General features: G+C 37.1%; 2 protein-coding genes and 1 long non-coding RNA gene across 3 annotated transcripts in view; 2 read left to right on the top strand and 1 right to left on the bottom strand.

Annotated features, from left to right (window-relative positions):
• Positions 1 to 8,586, bottom strand: part of LOC107588292 (coiled-coil domain-containing protein 85C-A-like) — a 57,392-nt gene extending 48,806 nt beyond the window's left edge. The window contains exons 1-2 of the mRNA XM_016276327.1: positions 8,547 to 8,586; positions 5,375 to 5,521 (exon numbers count right to left, since the gene is read on the bottom strand). Of these exons, the coding sequence (XP_016131813.1) occupies positions 5,375 to 5,521; positions 8,547 to 8,586 (187 nt within the window). The remainder of the gene's footprint in view (positions 1 to 5,374; positions 5,522 to 8,546) is intronic.
• LOC107588282 (uncharacterized) lies at positions 4,823 to 5,379 on the top strand. Its single transcript, XR_001609561.1, has 3 exons — positions 4,823 to 4,974; positions 5,160 to 5,204; positions 5,298 to 5,379. It is a non-coding gene; the product is annotated as an uncharacterized lncRNA (long non-coding RNA).
• Positions 8,520 to 14,847, top strand: LOC107588281 (HHIP-like protein 1). The gene is made up of 9 exons (XM_016276318.1): positions 8,520 to 9,103; positions 10,493 to 11,139; positions 11,221 to 11,364; positions 11,483 to 11,811; positions 11,961 to 12,087; positions 12,694 to 12,839; positions 13,006 to 13,087; positions 13,785 to 13,867; positions 14,189 to 14,847. The coding sequence occupies exons 1-9, from the start codon at positions 8,813 to 8,815 to the stop codon at positions 14,746 to 14,748; spliced, it is 2,409 nt and encodes an 802-aa protein (XP_016131804.1). The 5' UTR covers positions 8,520 to 8,812; the 3' UTR covers positions 14,749 to 14,847.
• The last annotated feature ends 10,819 nt before the right edge of the window (positions 14,848 to 25,666 follow it).

The following is a 25,666-nucleotide window of genomic DNA, read 5'->3' as shown; positions in this document are numbered from 1 at the left end:
ATGACATCAACGACACTAAATATTATTCATTCTCACGTGTCTTGTGACCTCAATGATGTCAAGTCTACCACAATGCACCTTTACACACCATGTACCAACACAATGAAGTCTAGGTTTCTATTGAGGGCAAATTCTGTACACATCAACAGACTTCTGACATTTCTGTACTGAAATTCTCTAAAAGATTATTCCAAAACTAACCAATAATCTCTAACGCTTTCTGTTTCATTCTGAGCAGACGGCCCTTTCCAGGAACAACCAGGTCAGCTTTAACCATCGACAGTGTGCTGAAGACTGGACTGCCACAGGAAGTTAGGTGTGATTACGTTCATTAACTTGAGAATCTGATTAAGAAGTTTATTGAGAGGTTTCTCCACACGTAAAGATCATCAATGAGGCTCTTTTTCACATTTGCACCATCCTTCTAATTCACACTTAGACGATGGATGCAAATCACACCACATCAGTGACCGCAAAACCACAACACTGTACACAAAATTGAGAGACTGGATTATTAAAAAAACATACATTATTTACTAAAGTCTTGGTGTATAAATCATAATATTTCTTTAAATCACAGCACTAAACACCATCTTCCCCTCAGCCATAATCATCACTAGCACTTCAGAGTTGCTGGTCCCAGAAGACCATTTTGTAAATGTCAACGGAATGAAGTAGGACGGCCCAATTACAAGCCCATTTACAGCTTGCTTTGGCAAAACCGCCTCACAGGGACTTGCATGCTTCATAAGATCATTATTATCTTTATGAGGCAAAGGCAAGCAGCAGGGAACAAGCAATAACATGGTAAACTTCAGATTCAGCAGAACAATAGACCCCCTCCGACGAGTCTGAGCAGTTGGGGAGGTGCTCTCCATCGCTGTTTGTTTTTAAAAGAACAATGGTTTGCACCAACAGCTCAAGACGTCCTCAACCAGGACGCACACTTGCAGAGTCACTGGACTTGCTGGGTCTGATGCAAAAACAGCTTTTAATTTTAGTATTGCTTTGATATTTACTGTTTGGTTACTACCAGAAAGCATGACTAAACATGAACTGACATGGGAAATTAAAAGGTGCAGCCGTGTCATGCAGTTTTTGGCATTCCCAGGAGAACAATTCAATTATCTCATAGATTACTTGAGGAAATTCATGAGTTCCCATCACTGGTAAAGAACTATGAGCTATCCACAAAACTGAATTTATATGTATTGTCAGTGAATAATAAGACTATAATTTTAAATGCAATTCAAGTTCAATCAAACAATAGAAAACCAGGGGCTTTTTTCAAAGGGGTGACCTCCACACTGAAAGCTTCACTCGTAAATTGGGATCTGATTTATGACAAGCCAGACATCTGTACCTTTGAGTGGCGCAGAAGGGCTCTGAAGGCCTGATGAAGGGTCTTGAATGGGGGCAACTGAAGGCCTTTTCACTCCAGCCATGGGAAGAGTCAGGGAGAAGTGTTATCTGAACTCTGAAACAGACTCTCAACCCCAGCCACTAAACCTTCAGTCCATTGGTGGCTTGCTGGGGGGCCAGAGTCTTTTCAAAGCAGGACAGAACCCCTTTTACCCCTCAAAGAGACAGATACAAGACCTCAAAGTCATGTCTCAGGATGATGTAACCATAAAATGATTCTGAACAAAATAAAAGTAAAGTAATACGGTGGATTACACTTAAAAGGGATGGTTCACCCAAAAATAGTGCATCCAAAACAACTCAAACAACTGATTTGATATTTTGTCACTATTTTCCACTCAGCTTTTCCGTTTTAATGCAAGTCACGTACGAAAGAATAGGAACTCTTCACGTTCTGTCTATGTGGTATGGTGAGCAAGAATGTTCTCCTGGTTGGTTGGCAGACCAAGTTGGTTGTTTTGAGTTTTGTAAACAAGGAGAGATGCAACCTGTGGCTCAGATTAACTCATCGGGGGGTGAGGCCTGGGAAAGAGAACGCCGGCCAGCCTAATCTCCCTTCCTGACTGAACACAAGCTTAAATGCAATGCTACTACAGTTCTGAGAATGCACTGTCGTTTCCCATTGACAATATTACAAAAGAACACTGGAATTCAACATTTTCTTTGCAAACTTTTCACATGCAATTGCAAGATAGTCTCCTTGTGAGATACAAAGTCACAATTATATTTATATATTTTTCACTATGATGTGGAAACAGGCTTACATAAATTCTCAAGTGAACAGCTTAATAAACTAGACAAATTAGCCTTTTTGGATTTTCTTTAAATGACTCCATACACATGACTGACAGCATGGATGCTATGGCATGTCATGATGGGAGAAAGGTTGGGGGTGGAGTTGTAGCTCGGCAGACAAACTAAGGATCACTGAACAATCAGATGAAAGCAGCCTGGCAGGCGTTGGTCAAATGACAGGCATCTGAAGACAAGTGCAAACAAAGGTCTCTGTCTAACAGTATATGAAAGCCTGAAATAGGAACCCAATGTTCTGTAACACTGAATAATACAAATATCCCATTTATATACTTTTAAAAATCATTTTGAATATCTGCTCACATCAAAAACACTTTTGAGTAAAAACACCAGTAAGCAAAAAAAGAATAAACATTTTTAAACATTCTTATCCATGCCAGGCACTTCCAGCTGACATTATCAGCTGTAAATAACAGACATTTTTCTGCTACAGCTACATGCCGCACTAGAGGTAAGCTTGTCATCAATCTCCTGTCATGTGGCGGGAACAAGTTAAGAACCCTACTGTTAGTCTTGAGTGAATCTTGCTGATGGAATAGGCCTGTCCTGCTGAGTGAATATGTCTAATGTGTACTTTTATTACAATAGAACGATTCATGTTCTTAGCAGATGCATTTCACTATTATGCACAGGGCTTGCACCTATCAGAGAGTTTTTGAAACTTTGCATTGAATTGCATGGTAGCATTCCACATTAGTAAGTCATTTAAAGGGGTCATATGATGTTGCTAAAATGAACATTATTTGGTGTATTTGGTGTAATGCAATGTGTTTATGCGTTTTAAGGTAAAAAAAAACACATCATTTTCCATATAATGTATATTATTGTTTCTCATCTATGCCCCGCCTTTCTCCCCGCCGTCGAATTTTACAAAGCTCATCGGTCTGAAAAAGCGAGGTGTGCTCTGATTGGCCAGCTATCCAGTGCATTGTGATTGGTCGAATGCCTCAAGCGTGTGACGGAAATGTTACACCCCTCACCATACTGTGATGCCGTCTCCCAGCAGGACGAGACAAAACCAATAAAACCCATTACAAATGAGGCATTTGTTGCATCCAGTGGGAACATAATTACGGATTATAATGACTTATACTGTCGCGTATTATTTACGCATTGCGTATCGTGCTGCGTAAACATAAAATCATGTCTGCATTTGTGATTGGAGAAACAACAAGCCTACTCTACACTGCTCAAAACTTGCGTTTGAATCATCAGTGGCAAATTATTTAAATATAAAAAACGTACTTACAGGCTGTGAGTCAGAAGCTCCAGACTGTCCTTGCAAAGTTGGAACTGCCCCACTTTATAGAAACAGCCTTTGTGCCACAGACGCACTGTAGGCTACTGGTTCAGGAAATAGTCCTCATCCTCCATAAAATGCGCAGCACACATCTGAATATTTGGGTTGAACTGTTCTGGAACAGTGTTGTAAATACAACTTAACCACTGATTTCTAGTCGTGTCCTCTTTTGGAAGGCCAAACAAAGTAGTTTCGCTTTCACAACGAAACACACAGCGACTCCACAACATGGCAGCGGAGGCAACAGCAAGAATTAAAGTTACGCCTTCTTTTTTTGCGTGAACATTTGGGCGGCGTTATGCAAATTGTGACATAGACATGTGGGGGTGTGTTAGAATGAGCCGTTTTAGGTAGGAGTGGTTGACTCTTAACTTTTATAAAGAATATCTCTTTGGATTTGAGACTTTAGTCTTTGCAACTTTACAGATCTTCTTTATGCACCAAGAGCTTGTAACACTCCAAAGAGAAAGGAAAAATTGAAATCGCATCATATGACCCCTTTAAGACATAAGTATCTGCTAAAATTGAAAATTGCAACGCAAATAACAATTGTTAAGATCCTATTTCCTCTGTGTAAAATTCACCCACCGAGAGGCTGAAAAGAGGAAACCAATGTACATGTAGCCGTGAAATAAAAGGAACAAAACAAACTGCAAGAACGAAAGAAAAATAGAAAGAAAAAAATCTTTGTCATATCCTCCGACCATTAGTTTTAACCACAAAAAAACCAAACAAAAAAAACAATTTTTTTTATATATATATCTTTATACAATAGGGGTCAGATTTGTGTGTGGGGGGGGGACTTAATAAGCAAAGCAGCTAAAAACATTGATTTACATTTCAAATAAATGTTGTTCTTTTTAACTTTCTTTTTATCAAACAATACTGAAAACAAAAATGATCACAGTTTCCACAAAATACTAAGCAGTGCTGTTTTCAACATTGAATAATATGAAATGAGAAATGTTTCTTGCCAAATAAGCATATTATAATGACTTCTGAAGGACACAGAAGACTGGAGATCTAATGACTGCTACTTTTAATCATTAGTGTACATAATTTTCAACTACAAATGAGTTTCTCAGCCATTTGTTAGAATGAAATGCCTGTGTATCTGATGCTTTATTGACAGAACTGACAGTGTGCACCAACGTCACAAGGCCAAGAGAGTATTAAATCCTCATTAGACCTGACTTCTTGGAATGAAGGAATTAGCGCAATAGCATCCAGCCTGTTCAATTTAAGTTGTTGACCATGTGTTAATACTGAAACATATTCAAAGTAAACCTGAAGCCGCACTTGCCTGTATAATCTGTTTCCCTGGAAACCCATGGAAGTCTCAATCACTGCATGTTACTCACTGGCATAAAATGGTGAGCACCCTTTTCTATATTTGGATGCCAATGCACACAACTGCATAAAACTTTCCAAGTTAAAAGGTATGTTTTGTTGGTCATCTATCAAAAGTTATCACTGAAACGAACATACGTTAAGAAAAGTAGTTTTTCCTAACTTTTTACACTTTAAATTAGTCAAATACTATGAATTACTAAAACTATTTCAAATTCTTGATTTACAGAGTACTTTTCGTTCATGTTTATTTCCTTTTCCTATTACTTTGCAGGTAAAAAACAACAACAACACTTCTACATGTTTGAGACCATTTCAGGTTTGTGATACCAATACTCTTATTAATTCACAACCCATATTCCGACACCATATTCTTGACTGAATAAAATTCTGCACTTTCTTCATGCACTAGATCTGCTACAACACCATCATTTTGGAGAAATATGGGATGCTTTCCACAAAACCATTAATCCAAGAGTCCAAACTCACCGTTGAGCCCATTTGGTATGCTTCTGAGAATATGGTTGGTTGATAGATCATCCATAGACCTCCTGATAGACATGATCTTTCCCTCTGAAGGCTTGTGAATATGGCTGTGGTGGTGATCAGGGCTTCCAGCACTGCCCGTGCTTTTAGCTGCGTTCAAATATCACGTTTTTGTCCTGCTAGACATGTATACGGGAAAATGTGTATATTTATATATAAAATACTTTAAAAACTGTAGGCTACTGATCAATATATTGTGAATAAAAAGGAAACACAACATTGGGATAAAATGCACTAAAATAGTATTTGACATTGATTGAGGAACTTGCTGAATGTTTCTGAAAACATACATAAATAAGAAAGAAAGAAAGAAAGTTTTTTCCACTTGCACGTGTGAATATGATTAGCCGTTAAAGAAATTTGGAGATTCAGATTATACAATTTTGTAAGCTGGTTATGCACATAAAAGTTAAAGTATTAAAAGAATGTTGAAGGATTTCTGAATAAAATGGAAATCTGCACTCATTATTATTATTATTATTATCATTATCATCATCATTATCATTATTTTAGAAATGCACTATCCAGTAATCTAAAATTACTGTGATTGATACATCCTGACCCAGATTCAGGCACGACCTCAACAATAAATTACACCGGAATAATGACCGGAATAATGACAAGTCAATGCCATTGAATTTATGTACATGTACATTTATGTAAATTAACATTAAGATATAAGATACAGAATTGAATTTCATTAGGGCCCCTTGGCCTCTCAGAGAGCACAAACTGTCCATAGGGGCCCATGGCCCCTTGATGCATACAATGCAAGCTACACTCTACAAAAATGCTAGGTTGCATCAACCCAACTTTGGGTCAGATAAAAACAAAAGTTGGGTTAGTCCATTTTTGACCCAAAGTTGGGTTGAAACAACCCAGCATTTTTTATCACTAGGACCATGGCTACTATTTTAGATGTCTAATATAAGCCTACCAAAACACATTTTCATTCACAGTTTTTAATACTACAATGCCCATGTAGATTAAAGTAAGATAAGGGCTCTGCTGCTAGGGGCAACATGGAATAAGGGGTCTCAAAAGACATTTGCCCAGGGGCTTCTCAGTACCATGATCCCCAATTGAAACACATTACCTCATCCAGATAAGATTACAAATAGTTTAATAAGCATAAAAGAACTGTACAACTATTCATTGGCAACGTCACATTACATTTACATTACACATTAAGTATAAAACCAATAATGTGGTGGTATTTATACTACTAAGTACTTGCTTGCACCACTTGAGATGCGTGAATGACACATGATAGGGTTGAAAACAAGCAAACGAGTGGTAGGCATGTTAAAGCCAATAGGAAATAAGTAAAATTCTGGTCCCAAAAGCAGTTCATAATTTGTATGTGAATGTAGCTCCAAAAATAGCCACCAAGCTTTCTGTGAGAATTCAAATGGGGCTTAATTTCGTTAATAATAACTTTCTGTTGCATTTGTTGACCTATTTTTAAACAATGAAGCATGGAAAATTCAAGTGGATATTAAAGACTAGAGCAACATCAGACAATTGCCTATTCATATGTTAATACATCCTGTAATGTAAATTAATGTATAAGAAAATGTAACTATAAAATTATCAGAAATCACTCAAGCCTTTTAAAAGCAGATCCCACTTAATCTGTGTGGGTACTGAATTTGGAGTGTTGTGGTGTGAACACATCGCCATCTAGTGTCTAAAATTACTCGACGCTCACATCAGTAATTGTTACATTGTATCAACATGACATAGCCATTAATTAATCAGCTGAAATAGCAGAAGAGCTGATGAGAGATTCATACAAAAACAAACATAATGCCTGGAACTGAACCAGAGCCTGCAAAGAGCTTGCAGAAAACATTCAAAATGAAAAAATAAACTGCATAATATCAATAGTATCCATGGGAATTCTAGCTTACATAACCTGATTCTATTATTTCATCAGGAAAATAAACTAGAAACAGACAAACTGCACAATAACAGCCATTAACCAGTATGCAGCTACTTTTGTTTCTAAAATGTTTCCAATACAGGGGTTAAAAAGTCATTCAGAGACCCCAAACTCCTTAAACAATACGAGAAATGATTACAAACAAGATTGAAGCTTCATGTCTGCATGCTCATTCATATATATATATATATAAAGATTAAATACAATTAACATTCATACACTCTAAAAACTGCTGGGTTAAATATAACCCAGCGCTGGGTTAAAAAGGGACAAACCCAGTTATTTTTTACCCAGTTATTTTGTTTTGACCCACTGCTGGGTTTGTCCCTTTTTAACCCAGCACATTTTTTAGAGTGTATCTGGTTTGTGCATACACTACGCACAACCAGTTGTCTTATTTGCTTTACATATTTTCATACTTGGGGTCACACTGACTCAAAACATAACAAAAATTTTACTATCCTGGATAATAATCACCTTTCTGAAAAGTTTCACTATACTGGGTTTTAATTAGGTCAGACAAAAAAAAACTGCAGATAGAAAAACATATTTTATTTTGGAAGTACTATTTTATTTATTTTTATTTTAACAGGACACACTGATACACCAAACAGTAAGGAAGTAAAGCTTATTTCAACAGAACATGAGTACAAACTGAAAGTATCCAAGTGCTTGAAATATTACTGGCAAACTATGATTACATAACAGAAAGAACAGATGGAACAAAGATTACTGTTTTGTTTCCGCACATTCAAAGCTAGTGCTCTAAGCCTCCTTTTCTGTTGAGGGGACTTTACTTTCTGTTTGGTTTCTGTAACAACAACTGTTAATTTTAAACCACTATTTTCTCTTCAAATTATGTCAGGGTGTTAGTCTGACCTGACATGAAAACTCAATACACAAATATAATGAATATTTTCTGCAGACATGCACTTTTCAGAAAGTTGATTTGTTCAATTTCACTCCAGCAATTTGAAACATGTTAAGATCATATTTAATGTTAAGTAGGTTTTGGGCTAAAGGGGGGCTTTAAAGGGTTAAACTACACATCAAAGCTGTGGAAATGAGCCAATTTGATCGTTCCTATGGCGAACTCCAACATAACACACGTTTGCAGTTAGACATGAGTTACAGTTGGAGAATTGCGGTTTGGACCTGTGTGTGTCTCACATCTGCTCAGGATGTCAGACACGTCTCGTAACTCAAACATGGAGAAGATGGTTTAGTATGATACAGGTCCAACCGATCTGCGATCCGTGTTTAGTCGCTACACAGTAAATAAGACGTGAATTTGTTTGGAAATGGTTGATAATTAAAATCAGAGCAAAGTGCACGACTACACAAGTCAGCGAGGACACACGCAGAGTAGGCTATCCTCGCCATTGCATAACTTTTACTTCCATGTATCTGAAGTTGGGCGTCAGGATTTAAGCGCTATGTGGTACTTTTGCGATATTTTCGGCCATATATGGCAATCGCCGTTTATTTTGTTTTATTTGTTGGCGTTCTGGGTCGCACCTGCGTTCCTGCATCCGCAGTGTTTGGATTTTAAACCTCCCTTTCAGCCTCAACAAGAACTTCAGTTCTGTCAGATGTATAAATACTTAGGCTGCTGTGACTATGCCAGAGACCAAGAGCTGATGGCAAAATACTATCGGATAATGGAGAACTTCGATTATTTTGGATATTCGAACTGTGCAGCGTATGTTCAAGATCTGCTCTGTCAGGTAAGTTTGGTCGACTGCACAAACCTGAAACTTTTTTGAAACAATTTTTTTTTCTTCTGCTTGTTGCTTGTAAATGTACTCGAACCATTATATGTTCGCCTCTCAACACGTAGCCTACCGCAATTTGCAGCCATAAATTGTAAACGATGGTTCCCAGCAGTCTGGCTGCCAGCGTTGCCATCGAGTTGAAATACTGTTGTTTGGTGAGGGGCCAAATGACGTCGCTAGTAATCACGAGGAATCTCTTTTAGCCGATATGAACAAAACTGAACCAGCAATGGTTAAAAATCCATATACATGACCAGTCATGTAAATGAACGCACAAAGAGCATATTTAAAACAGAAAACTTTTTTTTTGTAGAAACCAAAACAGTCTTTGACTAATTGAATGTATCAGTGATCAATAAAAGTATTAATTTCTTATTAAAAACATATTGTATATATATATATATATATATATACAGGTGTGCGCATAAGAGGTACGCAGGTACGCATGCGCGTCAAAAAAAATGCGCTTCGTAAATAAGTTCAGACTGTGCTCATTTGCGTACCGACATGAACTAACTATCGACTAACTGTAATACTGTTTAAGATTCCTATTCAAACTGAAAGCATAAATCAAAGTTATGTGCTGCCGGTTTTACAGCAAAACGCAAACCTTACATTTCGTTCACTGACGCGCTTCACTCAGCAGCGATATGTAGCAGCGCATATGTTGACTTGCCGGCTTGTAATAAAAGCTTGTTGGTTTTAGGTTTGAAAATGATGAAAATTCATATAAAAATGAAAAAAGTATATAAAAAAAAAAGATAAAAGATAAAAATGTAAATATTAGCATTGTATTTGAAGTGTATTATAAAATAATTGTATTTTTATGTAACATTCACTTTTTATTTAAAAAATATAACAGTATTATTACACTATTTATGATTTTGTTTATTATTTTATTTTAAAATACAAAATAAATAAAGTGCAATAATACTATTATTAATTATTTAATTGTTATGGTTATATTTAATGAGTCACACATTCATATTTCCTGTTGTGAGCTAAATTCGCTACATAACTATAACAATTAAATAATTAATAATAGTATATGTGTATGTGCAGTGAGCACCAAACTAAATCTCCTGGTGCTCTCATGAAACGGACTGCAAAACGTATGTGCACCCCATATATATATATATATATATATGTATATATATATATATGGACTGTATTAATACATACAGTATTCATAACACCATAGCAATTGCTAGCAAACAGGGGTCATATAGGGACTTCTGAAGTGGTTAAAGTGGATGTGGTTTCTCAGACTTGTCAAATTCATTGCTTTGAGGCCATCGCAATTCAGTTACATCCCCCACTTTTCCTGTTTCTTTTCTTCAGGAATGCTCTCCATACGCTGCTCACCTTTTTGATGCCGAAGACCCCAGCACACCCTTACGGACCATACCTGGACTCTGTCCGGACTACTGCTCTCAATTCCATTCCAAGTGCAGATCCTTTCTTACCTTGTTGTCTGACGATCCACGTCTTCCAGAACTTGAGCATGAGCAGCGCAGACTTTGTCAGTACCTCGAGCTGGATGACCCGGATTACTGCTATCCTCATCTGCTGAGCAATGAACGGTTGACTAAAAATCTGGGCCGCACCGCAGCAGATTTTGACGGCTGCTTGCAGCTGTGTTTGGAGGAGGTGGCCAATGGACTTAGAAATCCTCTTGCCATGGTTCATGCCAATGATGGCACGCACAGGTTTTTCATTGCTGAACAAGTTGGCCTGGTCTGGGTATATCTTCCAGATCGATCAAAGCTTGAAAAGCCATTTCTAAACATCACAAAAGCTGTGCTGACATCTCCATGGGAAGGTGACGAAAGAGGCTTTTTGGGACTCACCTTTCACCCTGACTTTAAATACAATAGGAAGCTGTATGTTTACTACTCTGTTGAGGTTGGTATTGATGAGAGAATCCGTATCAGTGAGTTCCGTATCTCTTCTACGGATATGAACGTGGTTGACCACGGTTCAGAAAGGTGAGCGGTTTTTCTTTGACCCTATGCTTTCATATTGAGTTCAGAGTGTCCAATACTCCCTGTGTCTTCATGTCCCCTCAGAATCATTTTGGAGATCGATGAACCTGCTTCTAATCACAATGGTGGACAGCTTCTCTTCGCCGATGATGGATACTTATATATCTTTACTGGGGATGGTGGAATGGCAGGAGATCCATTTGGGAAATTCGGAAATGCACAGAACAAGTTAAGATGATTAGTCTGGAACTCAACTCTGATATTGTACAAGAAGCTGAATTCAGTTTGGTGCAAGGACAGATTGCCTATAATAATTGTTCTTCTCTTATCTGGATGTTACTGCTAGATCTGCCCTTTTGGGAAAGGTTCTGCGCATTGATGTAGATGACAACGAAAGGGGGCCACTGTATAGAATCCCACCGGACAATCCGTTTGTGCATGAACCCAATGCTCGTCCGGAGGTGTTTGCCTATGGGGTGAGGAACATGTGGAGGTGCTCGGTAGACAGAGGAGATCCGATAACCAAGGAAGGAAAAGGACGAATCTTTTGTGGGGACGTGGGCCAGAATAAGTATGAAGAAGTAGACATTGTGGAGAAGGGCCGGAATTATGGCTGGAGAGCAAAAGAGGGCTTCTCTTGTTACGACAAAAAACTCTGTGCCAACAGCTCTTTAGGTGGGAATACAGTTACTCGCAAAGTCAGTCCTTCAAATTCTTAATGTTTGGAATAAATGTAATTAATTGTGATTGGATGGATGGATGGATAAGTAAGTATCTTTTTCAACCCATGAAGTCTTTTACACTATGTACTTTTTTACTTCTAGATGATGTTCTTCCAATTTACGCATATCCACACAAAATGGGTAAATCTGTCACAGGTGGATATGTTTACAGAGGCTGTGAAAATCCCAATTTAAATGGCATGTACATATTTGGAGACTTCATGAGTGGGTACGTAATGACATATATGCACACACATACCGTTTGAAAGTCTTTTTTTATATTAATGCTTTTAGTCAGCAAGAAAAACTGATTGAAATTGATTGAAAGTGACAGTGAAGACATTTATGTTTCAAAAGATTTATATTTGAAATAAATGCTGTTCATTTGAACTCTTTCTATACATCAGAAAAAAAAATTCACGGTTTTAGCAGGGCAGCTGTTTTCAACATTGATATTAATAAGAAATGTTTATTGAGCACCAAATCCTCATATTAGAATGATTTGTGAAAGGATCATATGACACTGAAGACTGGAGTAATAATGCTGAAAATTCAACATTGCCATCACAGGAATAAATATACATCAAATAGAAAACAGTTATTTTATATTGTAATAATATTTTACAATATTATAGTTTTTGTAAGTCCAGCCTTGGTGAGCATAAAATACTTCATTCAAAAACATAAAACATTCTTATTGACCTTATAAAATTCTTATTGATTACTGTTATTGTTGTGATAATACCTGAGGTCTAAGTTCTTTTCAAAATTACTTAATACTTTTTAAAAATGACAAACATTCTTTTAAATGTATGAACTGTATGGATTTCCACAGACGCCTGATGAGTTTAAAGGAAAACAGAAACACACGTAATTGGGAATACAGTGAGATTTGCATGGGAGTGGGTCTGACTTGTTCATTTCCAGGGCTCATCAACAATTACTATCCGTACATCATTTCGTTTGCAGAGGATGAAGCAGGTGTGTACCCAGAAATGCCATATGTTCCTTTGTCACACTTTATATACTGCATAAAATAGTTATTATCTCCTCCTAGTGTACAAAATGATTTTTAGAGCTTTATAATAATTTGATAAATAGGTAATGTAACCTAACTTGGTTGTTTTTTGTTTTTATTTGTGACCAGGTGAACTCTATTTCATGTCTACTGAAATACCGAGTGCAACATCTCCTACAGGTGTTGTGTACAAGATTGTTGATCCCTCAAGGTATTAGGTATTTTTATCATTCATGAGGTAGTCTCATGGTGTGCAAAGATCAGCTTGTGTTGCCTCTTAACAGACTTTACTCTCAAAAGATGAAAAGGCTGTGTTGGCAGCAATATGTGCTGCTGTTATCTATCTCTCTCTCACTGACAATATTTTGATTTGTTCCTCCCTTTCTTATAAAAAAAAATCTGGGTTACAGTGAAACGCTTACAATGGAAACGAAAGGGACCAATCCGTAATGTTAAAATACTCCCTGTTTTAATGTAGCCACAAGATGTAAACAATATGCATAGTAACATGATTTAAGTCTAAAAATGTATTTACTAACCTTTTTCTGTGTAAAGCTACCTCCATTTTTACAACTACATTGTGACAACGTAACACCTAAAACAGCCGTAAAAATGGCGAGAACTATTTTACAGCTCAAATAATGAACACATTTTAACAGAATATAAGTGCTTTTTATACAATTCTAAGCTTCACATTTTTTTTATTAATCCTTTAAAAACTGGCCCCCATTTACTTCCATTGTAAGAGTCTCACCATAAACTGGATTTTTACTTCTGTTAAAGAAAACAAGAGACAAGCTGAAATAAATTCTGTGGTAATCAACATTATTAGGCCACAAATTATGTCAACTGACCCCAGAATATTCATTTAAAGAAATTATTAAAATGCTCTCCCTGCTTTATTACAGACGTGCACCCCCTGGAAAATGTCATTATGAGCCATTTTCAGTTCGTGTTAGGAGCAATCTTATACAATTCAAGCCAAAGGAAAGTAAGTTGGCTGCTTTTTTAAGAGATCTAGTAAATCTGTACATCCAAAACGGTGTTTATAATATTTCATTTTTAGCCAAATTTTTAAGTGGGAGAACTTGCACAATTGGTGGCTGACTAAATACTTTTTTGCCCCACTGTAGATTGCCACAGGGATGATGTATTTTTGTAGGCCAAGCCGGAAGTTAGCATTACCATGGGATGATGGAACCCCGAAGTTAAAAAATACCAACTCTTTTCCGAGTTTTAAGACTCATTCCTGCAGCTCTCTATAACAACCTGATTGTGTCATTGATTTTTGAGTAAATCCCTCTTTTCACAGCACTAATAGGAGTCCATGTTCCAACAAAGCATCCCAGACTCTCAAATCCAGAGGAACCTCCTGACAGTGGCACAAAAGACTGGCTTCAAGAGCTGCTGGACAGCTTAAGAGAGCAGGACGAGCAGATCACCCCCACACCATTCACCCCAACTACATCCAAGCCCCTCAGGACATCTAGGCAGAGGAAGGCTAGACGCAGGAAGGGCAAGCACAAGAACGGAGCAGTGAGGTTGGTCGGGGATGAAGAAGGTCGGAGGGATCGGGGAAGGGTGGAAGTATATGTCGATGGGGAATGGGGGACCATTTGTGATGATCTCTGGAATACCAAGAATGCCATAGTGGTTTGCCGACAGCTCAGGTTCCTCCATGCACTCAAGGCTGCCAAGCACGCTGAGTTTGGAGAGGGGACGAGCCTGAAGATTATTCTGGATGATGTGCAGTGTGAGGGGACAGAGGAAACTCTCTTGGACTGTCAGCACGCTGGGATTGGTACACACAACTGCGCTCACTACGAAGATGCAGGAGTGATATGTGGAAATTCAGTTTCAGGCCTGGATTAATCTAAAAAGTTCTGAAACAACCTTTTTGTTATTAGTTGTAACACATAGGTCTACCTCATCTTTACAATACAGAAGACATATGGACTATAATAAAATGTGACATTTGAGTTAAATTTTTATCGTAAATACACATTCATGTTCATGGTTTGATGCTCAAATTCATAGACCTATGTGGATGTTTTAATTTGTCTGAATCAATGAAGTTATGTTATCCAATATATGACGTCATTGCATAACTTTTGTAACAGTTAATTTACCATCATTCATTCACAAATAAATTCAGAATGATAACGTTTTTGTGATTATTTAAAACCAACACAAAACGTAGCCTAATGAGAAAAACAGCATGTAGCACCCAAAAATGAAAATGATTAGCGGTAGCCACTGATACTATGTAACTATGTAAATACTATGTAAGTCAATGACTTCCGTCAACTGTTTGGTTATCCACATTCTTCAAATTATCATCTTTTGTGTTCAAACAGAAGAAAGAAACTCGTAAGTTACAGCTTGGCACAACTTGAGGCCGAGTAGCCTAAATAATGACAATTTTCATTTTTGAGTGAATCCCTTTTAATAAGTCTTGGATAGGTTGCTTTGTATATTTTGAAGTACTTTGGAGTACAATAAATACCACAGTATATGAATATGGTATTCATATATTGTCTATATATATATATATATATATATATATATATATATGTGATCTGTCAAAGTACCATGGTATTGCAATCTTGTACAATCCCTTTAAAACTAGCAAATGTTAGTTCCGTGTTGTGAATAGGGCACACACAACAACTGGCCATTCTAATTGTTTTGTTCTTCTTCATATTTTCTCTAAACAATAACCTTTTCTCTAAAGTTGTTCGTTTTGTGGTTTTGTTGTTTGGTTCGTTTACTTTGGTAAACATTTGTAGCTAAATACGCCATTAAAATAGATATATAGAAATACATGAAAATGAAATATCTTGGAGCAATATTACATTTGATCGTACTAGTATAATAGCACTTTTGACTGTTTTTCGTAGTTTATTAGCCATTAGCTAGGATTAAAATTGTAAGTGAGTGTAAACAGGGAGAGATGCTGAGACAGGTGAAAAGCGTTTGGTTAATAGTGAATATAGTGCGTACCGTTGTGGCTCCCGCTATCAGCAGGGGGATAATCGCTACATTTGGGGTAAAAAAGACAGAATTATGTATTGTGCCAAGAAGGTTGCACTGTCTGTTCGTTCACACAGGTACGAAACTGATTGGTAACTACCTTTAGCGGAGCCTTTACCGATTACCTCCATTGATCAGAGCATTCGGCGCGGTCGTCTGTGAGTGACGTCACCTCCCAATACAAACACGCCCCCTAGTATAGCCCCGCCCCCTCACATGGATTGGCAGCTTTCCATGCAGACGTCGGAAATTCAAATGCAAAAGGAATTGCGATTAGGGATGGGCGATACCCCTTATTTTGTTTTCGATACGATACCGATATTTTTCAAGGCAGTATCGTCGATATCGATACCGATTCGATACTTCTGCACCAAACTTTTAAATGATCAAATTAATTTAATTATTAAATTACTAAGAGTAAAATGGGTAATGAAAACCGCTTAACTTTATGTTTAAAACGCATTTTAACCCGTTTAATCCCAAATTTTTCCCAGACATGAAAATATCCAAATGATGCGTCATTAGTAACCCTTTGAAATAATCAATATATATATATATATATTTGGGGAAAAGTGCGTGAAAAATGTTATCTTATGGTCAGTCACAATTGTAACCGGTGGGATAATGTGTATACTGAATTAACATATCTCTGCAGTCAAACAAATTGTTATATATCTTAGCCCAGCTATTTTAAACAGTTTGATCACATTCTAGGGTTACTATTATGCATAAAAAAAACCCTTATACAACATTGATAGGAATACTGAGATCAAATACAAAAAAATACAACCATCAACGTATTTCAAAATTGTTACTTTTTTGTAACCTATATCATCACATGTTTATATTAGTGCTACCAGTATTACAACATTAATATTCTAACTTATTTGTAACATTTGAACTTTTGATTTATTAAAAAATCCTACAATGTGATTTTCTGGATTTTTTTTTTCTCATTTTGTTTCTCATAGTTGAGGTATACCTATGATGAAAATTACAGGCCTCTCTCATCTTTTTAAGTGGGAGAACTTGCACAATTGGTGGCTGACTAAATACTTTTTTGCCCCACTGTAGATTGCCACAGGGATGATGTATTTTTGTAGGCCAAGCCGGAAGTTAGCATTACCATGGGATGATGGAACCCCGAAGTTAAAAAATACCAACTCTTTTCCGAGTTTTAAGACTCATTCCTGCAGCTCTCTATAACAACCTGATTGTGTCATTGATTTTTGAGTAAATCCCTCTTTTCACAGCACTAATAGGAGTCCATGTTCCAACAAAGCATCCCAGACTCTCAAATCCAGAGGAACCTCCTGACAGTGGCACAAAAGACTGGCTTCAAGAGCTGCTGGACAGCTTAAGAGAGCAGGACGAGCAGATCACCCCCACACCATTCACCCCAACTACATCCAAGCCCCTCAGGACATCTAGGCAGAGGAAGGCTAGACGCAGGAAGGGCAAGCACAAGAACGGAGCAGTGAGGTTGGTCGGGGATGAAGAAGGTCGGAGGGATCGGGGAAGGGTGGAAGTATATGTCGATGGGGAATGGGGGACCATTTGTGATGATCTCTGGAATACCAAGAATGCCATAGTGGTTTGCCGACAGCTCAGGTTCCTCCATGCACTCAAGGCTGCCAAGCACGCTGAGTTTGGAGAGGGGACGAGCCTGAAGATTATTCTGGATGATGTGCAGTGTGAGGGGACAGAGGAAACTCTCTTGGACTGTCAGCACGCTGGGATTGGTACACACAACTGCGCTCACTACGAAGATGCAGGAGTGATATGTGGAAATTCAGTTTCAGGCCTGGATTAATCTAAAAAGTTCTGAAACAACCTTTTTGTTATTAGTTGTAACACATAGGTCTACCTCATCTTTACAATACAGAAGACATATGGACTATAATAAAATGTGACATTTGAGTTAAATTTTTATCGTAAATACACATTCATGTTCATGGTTTGATGCTCAAATTCATAGACCTATGTGGATGTTTTAATTTGTCTGAATCAATGAAGTTATGTTATCCAATATATGACGTCATTGCATAACTTTTGTAACAGTTAATTTACCATCATTCATTCACAAATAAATTCAGAATGATAACGTTTTTGTGATTATTTAAAACCAACACAAAACGTAGCCTAATGAGAAAAACAGCATGTAGCACCCAAAAATGAAAATGATTAGCGGTAGCCACTGATACTATGTAACTATGTAAATACTATGTAAGTCAATGACTTCCGTCAACTGTTTGGTTATCCACATTCTTCAAATTATCATCTTTTGTGTTCAAACAGAAGAAAGAAACTCGTAAGTTACAGCTTGGCACAACTTGAGGCCGAGTAGCCTAAATAATGACAATTTTCATTTTTGAGTGAATCCCTTTTAATAAGTCTTGGATAGGTTGCTTTGTATATTTTGAAGTACTTTGGAGTACAATAAATACCACAGTATATGAATATGGTATTCATATATTGTCTATATATATATATATATATATATATATATATGTGATCTGTCAAAGTACCATGGTATTGCAATCTTGTACAATCCCTTTAAAACTAGCAAATGTTAGTTCCGTGTTGTGAATAGGGCACACACAACAACTGGCCATTCTAATTGTTTTGTTCTTCTTCATATTTTCTCTAAACAATAACCTTTTCTCTAAAGTTGTTCGTTTTGTGGTTTTGTTGTTTGGTTCGTTTACTTTGGTAAACATTTGTAGCTAAATACGCCATTAAAATAGATATATAGAAATACATGAAAATGAAATATCTTGGAGCAATATTACATTTGATCGTACTAGTATAATAGCACTTTTGACTGTTTTTCGTAGTTTATTAGCCATTAGCTAGGATTAAAATTGTAAGTGAGTGTAAACAGGGAGAGATGCTGAGACAGGTGAAAAGCGTTTGGTTAATAGTGAATATAGTGCGTACCGTTGTGGCTCCCGCTATCAGCAGGGGGATAATCGCTACATTTGGGGTAAAAAAGACAGAATTATGTATTGTGCCAAGAAGGTTGCACTGTCTGTTCGTTCCCACAGGTACGAAACTGATTGGTTACTACCTTTAGCGACTGATTGGTAACTACCTTTAGCGGAGCCTTTACCGATTACCTCCATTGATCAGAGCATTCGGCGCGGTCGTCTGTGAGTGACGTCACCTCCCAATACAAACACGCCCCCTAGTATAGCCCCGCCCCCTCACATTGATTGGCAGCTTTCCATGCAGACGTCGGAAATTCAAATGCAAAAGGAATTGCGATTAGGGATGGGCGATACCCCTTATTTTGTTTTCGATACGATACCGATATTTTTCAAGGCAGTATCGTCGATATCGATACCGATTCGATACTTCTGCACCAAACTTTTAAATGATCAAATTAATTTAATTATTAAATTACTAAGAGTAAAATGGGTAATGAAAACCGCTTAACTTTATGTTTAAAACGCATTTTAACCCGTTTAATCCCAAATTTTTCCCAGACATGAAAATATCCAAATGATGCGTCATTAGTAACCCTTTGAAATAATCAATATATATATATATATATTTGGGGAAAAGTGCGTGAAAAATGTTATCTTATGGTCAGTCACAATTGTAACCGGTGGGATAATGTGTATACTGAATTAACATATCTCTGCAGTCAAACAAATTGTTATATATCTTAGCCCAGCTATTTTAAACAGTTTGATCACATTCTAGGGTTACTATTATGCATAAAAAAAACCCTTATACAACATTGATAGGAATACTGAGATCAAATACAAAAAAATACAACCATCAACGTATTTCAAAATTGTTACTTTTTTGTAACCTATATCATCACATGTTTATATTAGTGCTACCAGTATTACAACATTAATATTCTAACTTATTTGTAACATTTGAACTTTTGATTTAGTGCAATATTTTGTACTGCCATTAGGGACTGCCAGTGAATGGCTGATGCATGCCTATTTATTCTGACAGTGTATGATTTCTATTAACATTACAGAATAGAACATGATCAATATTATCTTTCAACGTTCAATTTAAATAACTGTAATTGCACAAACTATGTAGGCTACAACTTCAATGCATTGTGAAATAACTCAAACATTTATGTTTTTATTTCTGTCCTCTGATAAGCATTGTTCAGATTGTTCAGGGCTGCCATTCCCAAAAGCTTTAATGCTTTCTTATGATACTTTTTGGAAAAGCAGCCCTGTTTGAATGCACTGTCAGCAGTGAGTGGATGCTCTCTGTGATTGATTGATTGATTGATTGGACATTTGCGTGTGTTCAGATGAGCAGGAAAATAGTTCTATCCTACACAATTACTTATTACTTAAAACAAAGGTTATTCGTCCAATTCAATGCATATTGTACGCATTATTATCATTTTTATTGTTGTTAAATAAACAAAACCACTGGTAAATAAAGCGCACGTTAGTATCGATATTTTTGAGTATCGATATATCGATACTTCGGATCGATACGCCCATCCCTAATTGCGATTCCATTTGAGTTTGCTATTTAAATATGACAGGCTCGTAACTCCTAAAACATGGGAAATACAGTTGCAAATGGACTTTGCTTTTTCATTTGAAATGTGGCAGTCACTGTGCGTACGCGAAAGCGAAAATGCAAACGCTAATGCAGGATTTGCAATTGCATTTGGATTATGTCACAATTTATGCGTCCACATATTGAAAACGCAATTGAAAATACAATTTGCTATTCTATTTGAAAATTGTCCGGAAAATCGTTCCATAGGTTAGAGCACTGGTCTTGTAAACCAGGGGTCGCGAGTTCGATCCTCGCTGGGGCCTCATGTTATTCTTAAACATCTTATTCTTACAATCCCCCAAATATTTTTTAGCAATGTGACACTGACTATTACTGGAATAACACAACATTGTATAACTGTGTGTTTTAAAGCAGCCTGCATGGGTAGTGTGTAGAAGAGTTTTTATTTATTTATTTTTAAATACATTTTCTAATCATATGGAAATGTAATGTAAAGTGCTTTTTCTTTTCAAGAGTTAGGCTATATTTAAGCAGCATTTTTAGCTTGAGAATAAAATGTATTTAATCAGGATTTTGTCTTTAAAAAAAAAAGTTTCGTAGTTTGCTTGTAGTTGATGTATTCCTCTTAAAATCCAAACAGGAGCTTGTGTTATCCAAATGTGGGTAGATGACATTGTTCTCATTGGAATAATGGTGTCTTTGTGTGCTGAATTCCAGCTCTGTTTTGAACAAGGTCATTGATATGCTGAGCATTCAATCACGTAGGTAGTGCCAGCCTATCTCTGCCAACTTCCTTTACAAAGTTGGCATCCCTCTGAAAAGTAATTTAGCTCTCTGCCTCCAGAAACACATCATTTACAGAGCAGGTCTCCCTGTTAAACAAAGCAGCAATGGAGAGATGAATGTCATTTTAGTAGATTTCTCAGCATGTGTCTAAAGTAGTCACTATATAATTATGGTTATTATAACAAATGTGTATATGTGTAATCATAAATATATATATATATATTTTTTTATATTAAAAACAGTGAGCCAAAGAGTGCTAGACAGACTGTTGATTTCAAATGAATTAAATGTGGTGTTATAGTGACATCTACTGGCATTATTAGTGAATTGATTTAAGAAAATAAAAGTTTGTAGTGGGTGTAACCATGTAATGCCAATAGATGGCAGTGTTGCACTACAATCATTGTTTTTCATTATTTAATAACTACTTTTCTTTATTCATTTTATAGCTACTTTTCTTTTTTCCCCCCCTCCTTTTCTTTTTCCTTGATTTATGGATTATACAAACTTAACTGTATATTGTTTAATGTTTGCAAATGAACAAATATATAATAATGCTAATGTTCCTTGAATAATAATATATTTTGGGAGATTAAGAAATTACCTGCTTTTGTGAATTTAATTAATAAGAACAGTCCAGCGATGCACGATTTTAATACTAAGAGCTTTTTTAACATATTAAATTGCCATGTTTTTAAATTAATTAAAAGAATTTACTTGAAATATCTAATAATACATAATTAATCTTAATTTAATATAACTCCTGGTTAGCTACTGTATGCATTAGACTGCTATATATATATATATATATTTTTTTTTTTACAGATGAATGATCTGCACCTTACTAAAGAAACTGATTGGTCTCTTGTCTTATATATTACCAGAATCTGCCATTAATAGTCATGGAAATTAAATATTAATAATAGTCTGCCACCCATATGGTGCTTCTGATCATCCTTCCCTTTGTCAAGAAGATTTAAAGTGTACATTTAAAAAAAAAAAATCCTGTCATCACGTTTAAAAATGGTATTAATTTTCCTTATGAATCACATTAGATCAAATGACATCTGAAGCGGAAAACTTCATGACTGAAAACTGAGCCGCCTTCTGTATGGAATACATTTTCCAGACAATGACACAATGATTATTACATATGATGTCAAATCAGCAAATGTTGAAAGGTTTGACTACTGCCCCTCTTATAACGGATGGACCATGTGGCTGTAGGATGTACAGTGGGTTGCTTCGAGCCGTCTCAAATCAGAACAACCATGTCACCCCAACATGAACCCATTTCAAATCTCACATTAGTCACTCTGTCTTCCTGGTAATTATGGTCAATTAATGGGACACTAGTGAGTGCTCTCCTCTAGCAAGCTTTAAGTGAAGCGCTGAACCTGAACAACTCCCATTTCCTGTCACGTTTCTCTGTCCTATTATCAAAAGGTTGATTACCACAGACCCAGATCGTGCAGTTCTGGAGAGGCGCTGGAGCGTTTCTCACTGCCATGTGTCACTGCTCATCACAGTGGACACATCATTTTGTACATTCATCCATTCATCAGGCCATGTCTTTATTGTCACTTTTGTTGCATCCTTGTTGAATAAAATTATTAATTTCTTTAAAAAATAAAATGAAATCTTACTGACCCCAGTCTTTTGAACAGTAGTGTGGTCTACCAGACCATGAAACACAAATCTGATGAAGGTCCATTGTTGTCATGCCTAACGTTTTACCATTCAGAAGTGTGTGTATGGCTGTAGTCTTGTCTATTAATAGGACTGGGGTGACTGACACAAACAGGTCAGTAAGTGGGAGTAAGTGTCTGTGGCTGGCTCCAGACCCCCAGCTTGGGGTCTTCCTGAAGACCTGCCCCCTCCAGAGACCTGGAGCACAACGTGGTTCCTGCCCCAACACTCGATTTAGGGCTCGGACGCAACCCATCCCCCAAGTTAACAGCAGGTTAACATTGCATAGCTGGCAAAGACACAGGCAGACCATAAAAGTTATAAATTGTGATAAACACATCTGCCATAATCCTTGATAGGCTGAAATGTATTATTACCAAACTTTTACCTTAAGGAAAACATTATTATTGCTCAACTACATGGCTACCACCCAGAACACCCTAGCAACCACCATGAGCATCTTGGCAACCACATAGCAACTCCCCACAAACCATCCAGAACCCCCTAGCGAACACCTGGATTTGGAACTACCCAGAATAGTTAGCAATCAGTAGTAACGCTCCGGCAACCACTTGGAACATTCTATCACCTTGATATGCCCTAGAAACCTCCCAGAATACCTTAGAAACCACAGCGCAATACTGTGTTCTCATGAGTATGCTTTCTGGTTGATTGAAAAGGACCTCTTCCCACTTCTCAAGAGCTACACACACTTTTTTGAGTGGTCAGATTCATGTCTGAAGCACCACGGATCAAGGGTTGCCCTTTGGAGGCTGTAAAAGCTCACTAAACACAGGACTATAAAGCATCCGTAAAGAAAATAAACAGACATAAGGACCTTGGAGCTCAGCAGATGTGGCGCCGTGCATAGAAAGCCAGCAGCAAACATTTGGTTAACTCTACTATTGAACAATGAAAGATCTGGCTTTACGGCCATCCGTAGCAATCATAGCATTGCATTGTCAGGTGAGTTATCTTCTGCTATTGTGCTCTGTGAATGGGAATAGCTGAGATACCCTCCCCAAGTGAGTGATAACATCTGCTGGTAGAGGTTTTATGAAGAACCAAATGCGCAGCAGACAATAGACTGACCCCGAGAGATTGAGTTCAAGCCGCTCCGATGGTTCACTCTGGGATTTTGTGAATTCTCTCTAAGACTTCAGAATCTGGTCTGAAAACAAGAGGTTCTTACAAAAGTCTGGGTAGCCAGCAATTACTGTGGGTTTAGAAGAGAAAGGCCTGCAATTTAAGGTTGTTTTGCAAATTGGAAATATTGGTCATTTTGGTAGGTTGGTAAGTGGAGTAATGTGTAGGTTGAGGAAGGACAACCTTTTAAACCTATCAGTTGCTCTTAGAAAATGAGATATAAAAATTATTTTTTTAAATTATTATTATTGTTATTATTATAAATAAATACAACTAATTTTCTATAATTTCTGGCATTTAATGATTTTAAAACTTCAAAATTTTGAGTTCCAAACTTCAAAATTTAGCTCTTAGAAAATAAGGCATAAAAAAGAAAATCAATCCTATTAAATTGCTGAATTAAAGTAAAACCATTGTTTTACATAATATGCATTTAAACAAAAACATTGAGAACTTTGACAAGGCTGTCGGTAGATTTCGGAAATGATACAAGGCCAAAGGATGTTTTCGATTAACTGGTATGGCCAATATACCAATCTATCCTAAGTACATCCAAATTCATACTTGAGCTCTTGGGGTCACATCCTGTGTTTTTTATTTGACAGAATGACGTTAAATAAGGAGTAGGAAATGACAACAGCGAGGCAAAGACTAGTGTAAAGGAACAATTGCAGATAATCAAGGCTGACATCACTGATCTGCCTGTTATTAGTTTTATTTGTGCCTCTGGAAGAATGAACCTGAGCTGAAATCCCAAACCGATAAAGCCCAAATCAGCCTCAGCTGTGAACAGGCCAGCAGGGTCATGGCTAAAATACACATGCCATATCAAACATATCCACAGAGAGAAGAAATTGCTGAGCTAAAATTCTTCATAAATTTACTCCAACCCTGTTTGCCCCTTCTGCTAGATTTTTAAACTACACCATCTTGCTGCAAAAACTTTCTTCTTTAGCATTCATTAATACACATATCCATTGAATTTCCCCCTCCCCCCTCTAAAAATTACTGAAAATGTTCTGCAAGTGACAGTTTTATTGTCTTTCTCCAGACTTCACAGACATCCTTGGTTTTAATCCAGCAATCTGGGAGAATGAAGGCTTTTCATATGCATGTATCAGCCATATAAGCCTGTTTTTGTGAGGATATTTGGACATAAAGCACAAGCACAAATATGCATGTACACTGCTCTTTTTGTAAGGGACAGAGACCTGGTGGTCAGTATAGACTGCTCATAGGCATTTGTGGCTCCCCTGCAGGAAGCACTAAGGAAATCTGGGATTCCTGTTGGTCTAAGAGTAAACATGGCATTAACCACCAGACACTGGCAGCGGACCTGTGCCTATGCTGTCTGTACACATACAGTAGCTCCTCTTTCATGAGCTGGCTAATGCACCACTAAGCTAACGGCTCTGAAAAAGAAAAAAAGAAAAAGAAACCCCCCCCCGGGGGTTCCTTTTTATATGCTAGGATACCTCTTCTGATTTCAGGGTATTCTCAAGCAGGCGGTCCCCTTGAATCCCACATGTTTTGGACTGTCTCCCCTGCATTATGGTTTCAAGTATATAGCCCATTGTCTATAGGAATATAGCTGTTTGAGGACAGTTGTAGTTGTTTTCCC

The sequence above is a fragment of the Sinocyclocheilus grahami genome, unplaced genomic scaffold (genome assembly GCF_001515645.1).
Source record: "Sinocyclocheilus grahami isolate Dianchi unplaced genomic scaffold, SAMN03320097.WGS_v1.1 scaffold101.1, whole genome shotgun sequence".
Classification (NCBI taxonomy): Eukaryota; Metazoa; Chordata; class Actinopteri; order Cypriniformes; family Cyprinidae; genus Sinocyclocheilus; species Sinocyclocheilus grahami.
This window is presented reverse-complemented; position numbering and strand designations above follow the sequence as displayed.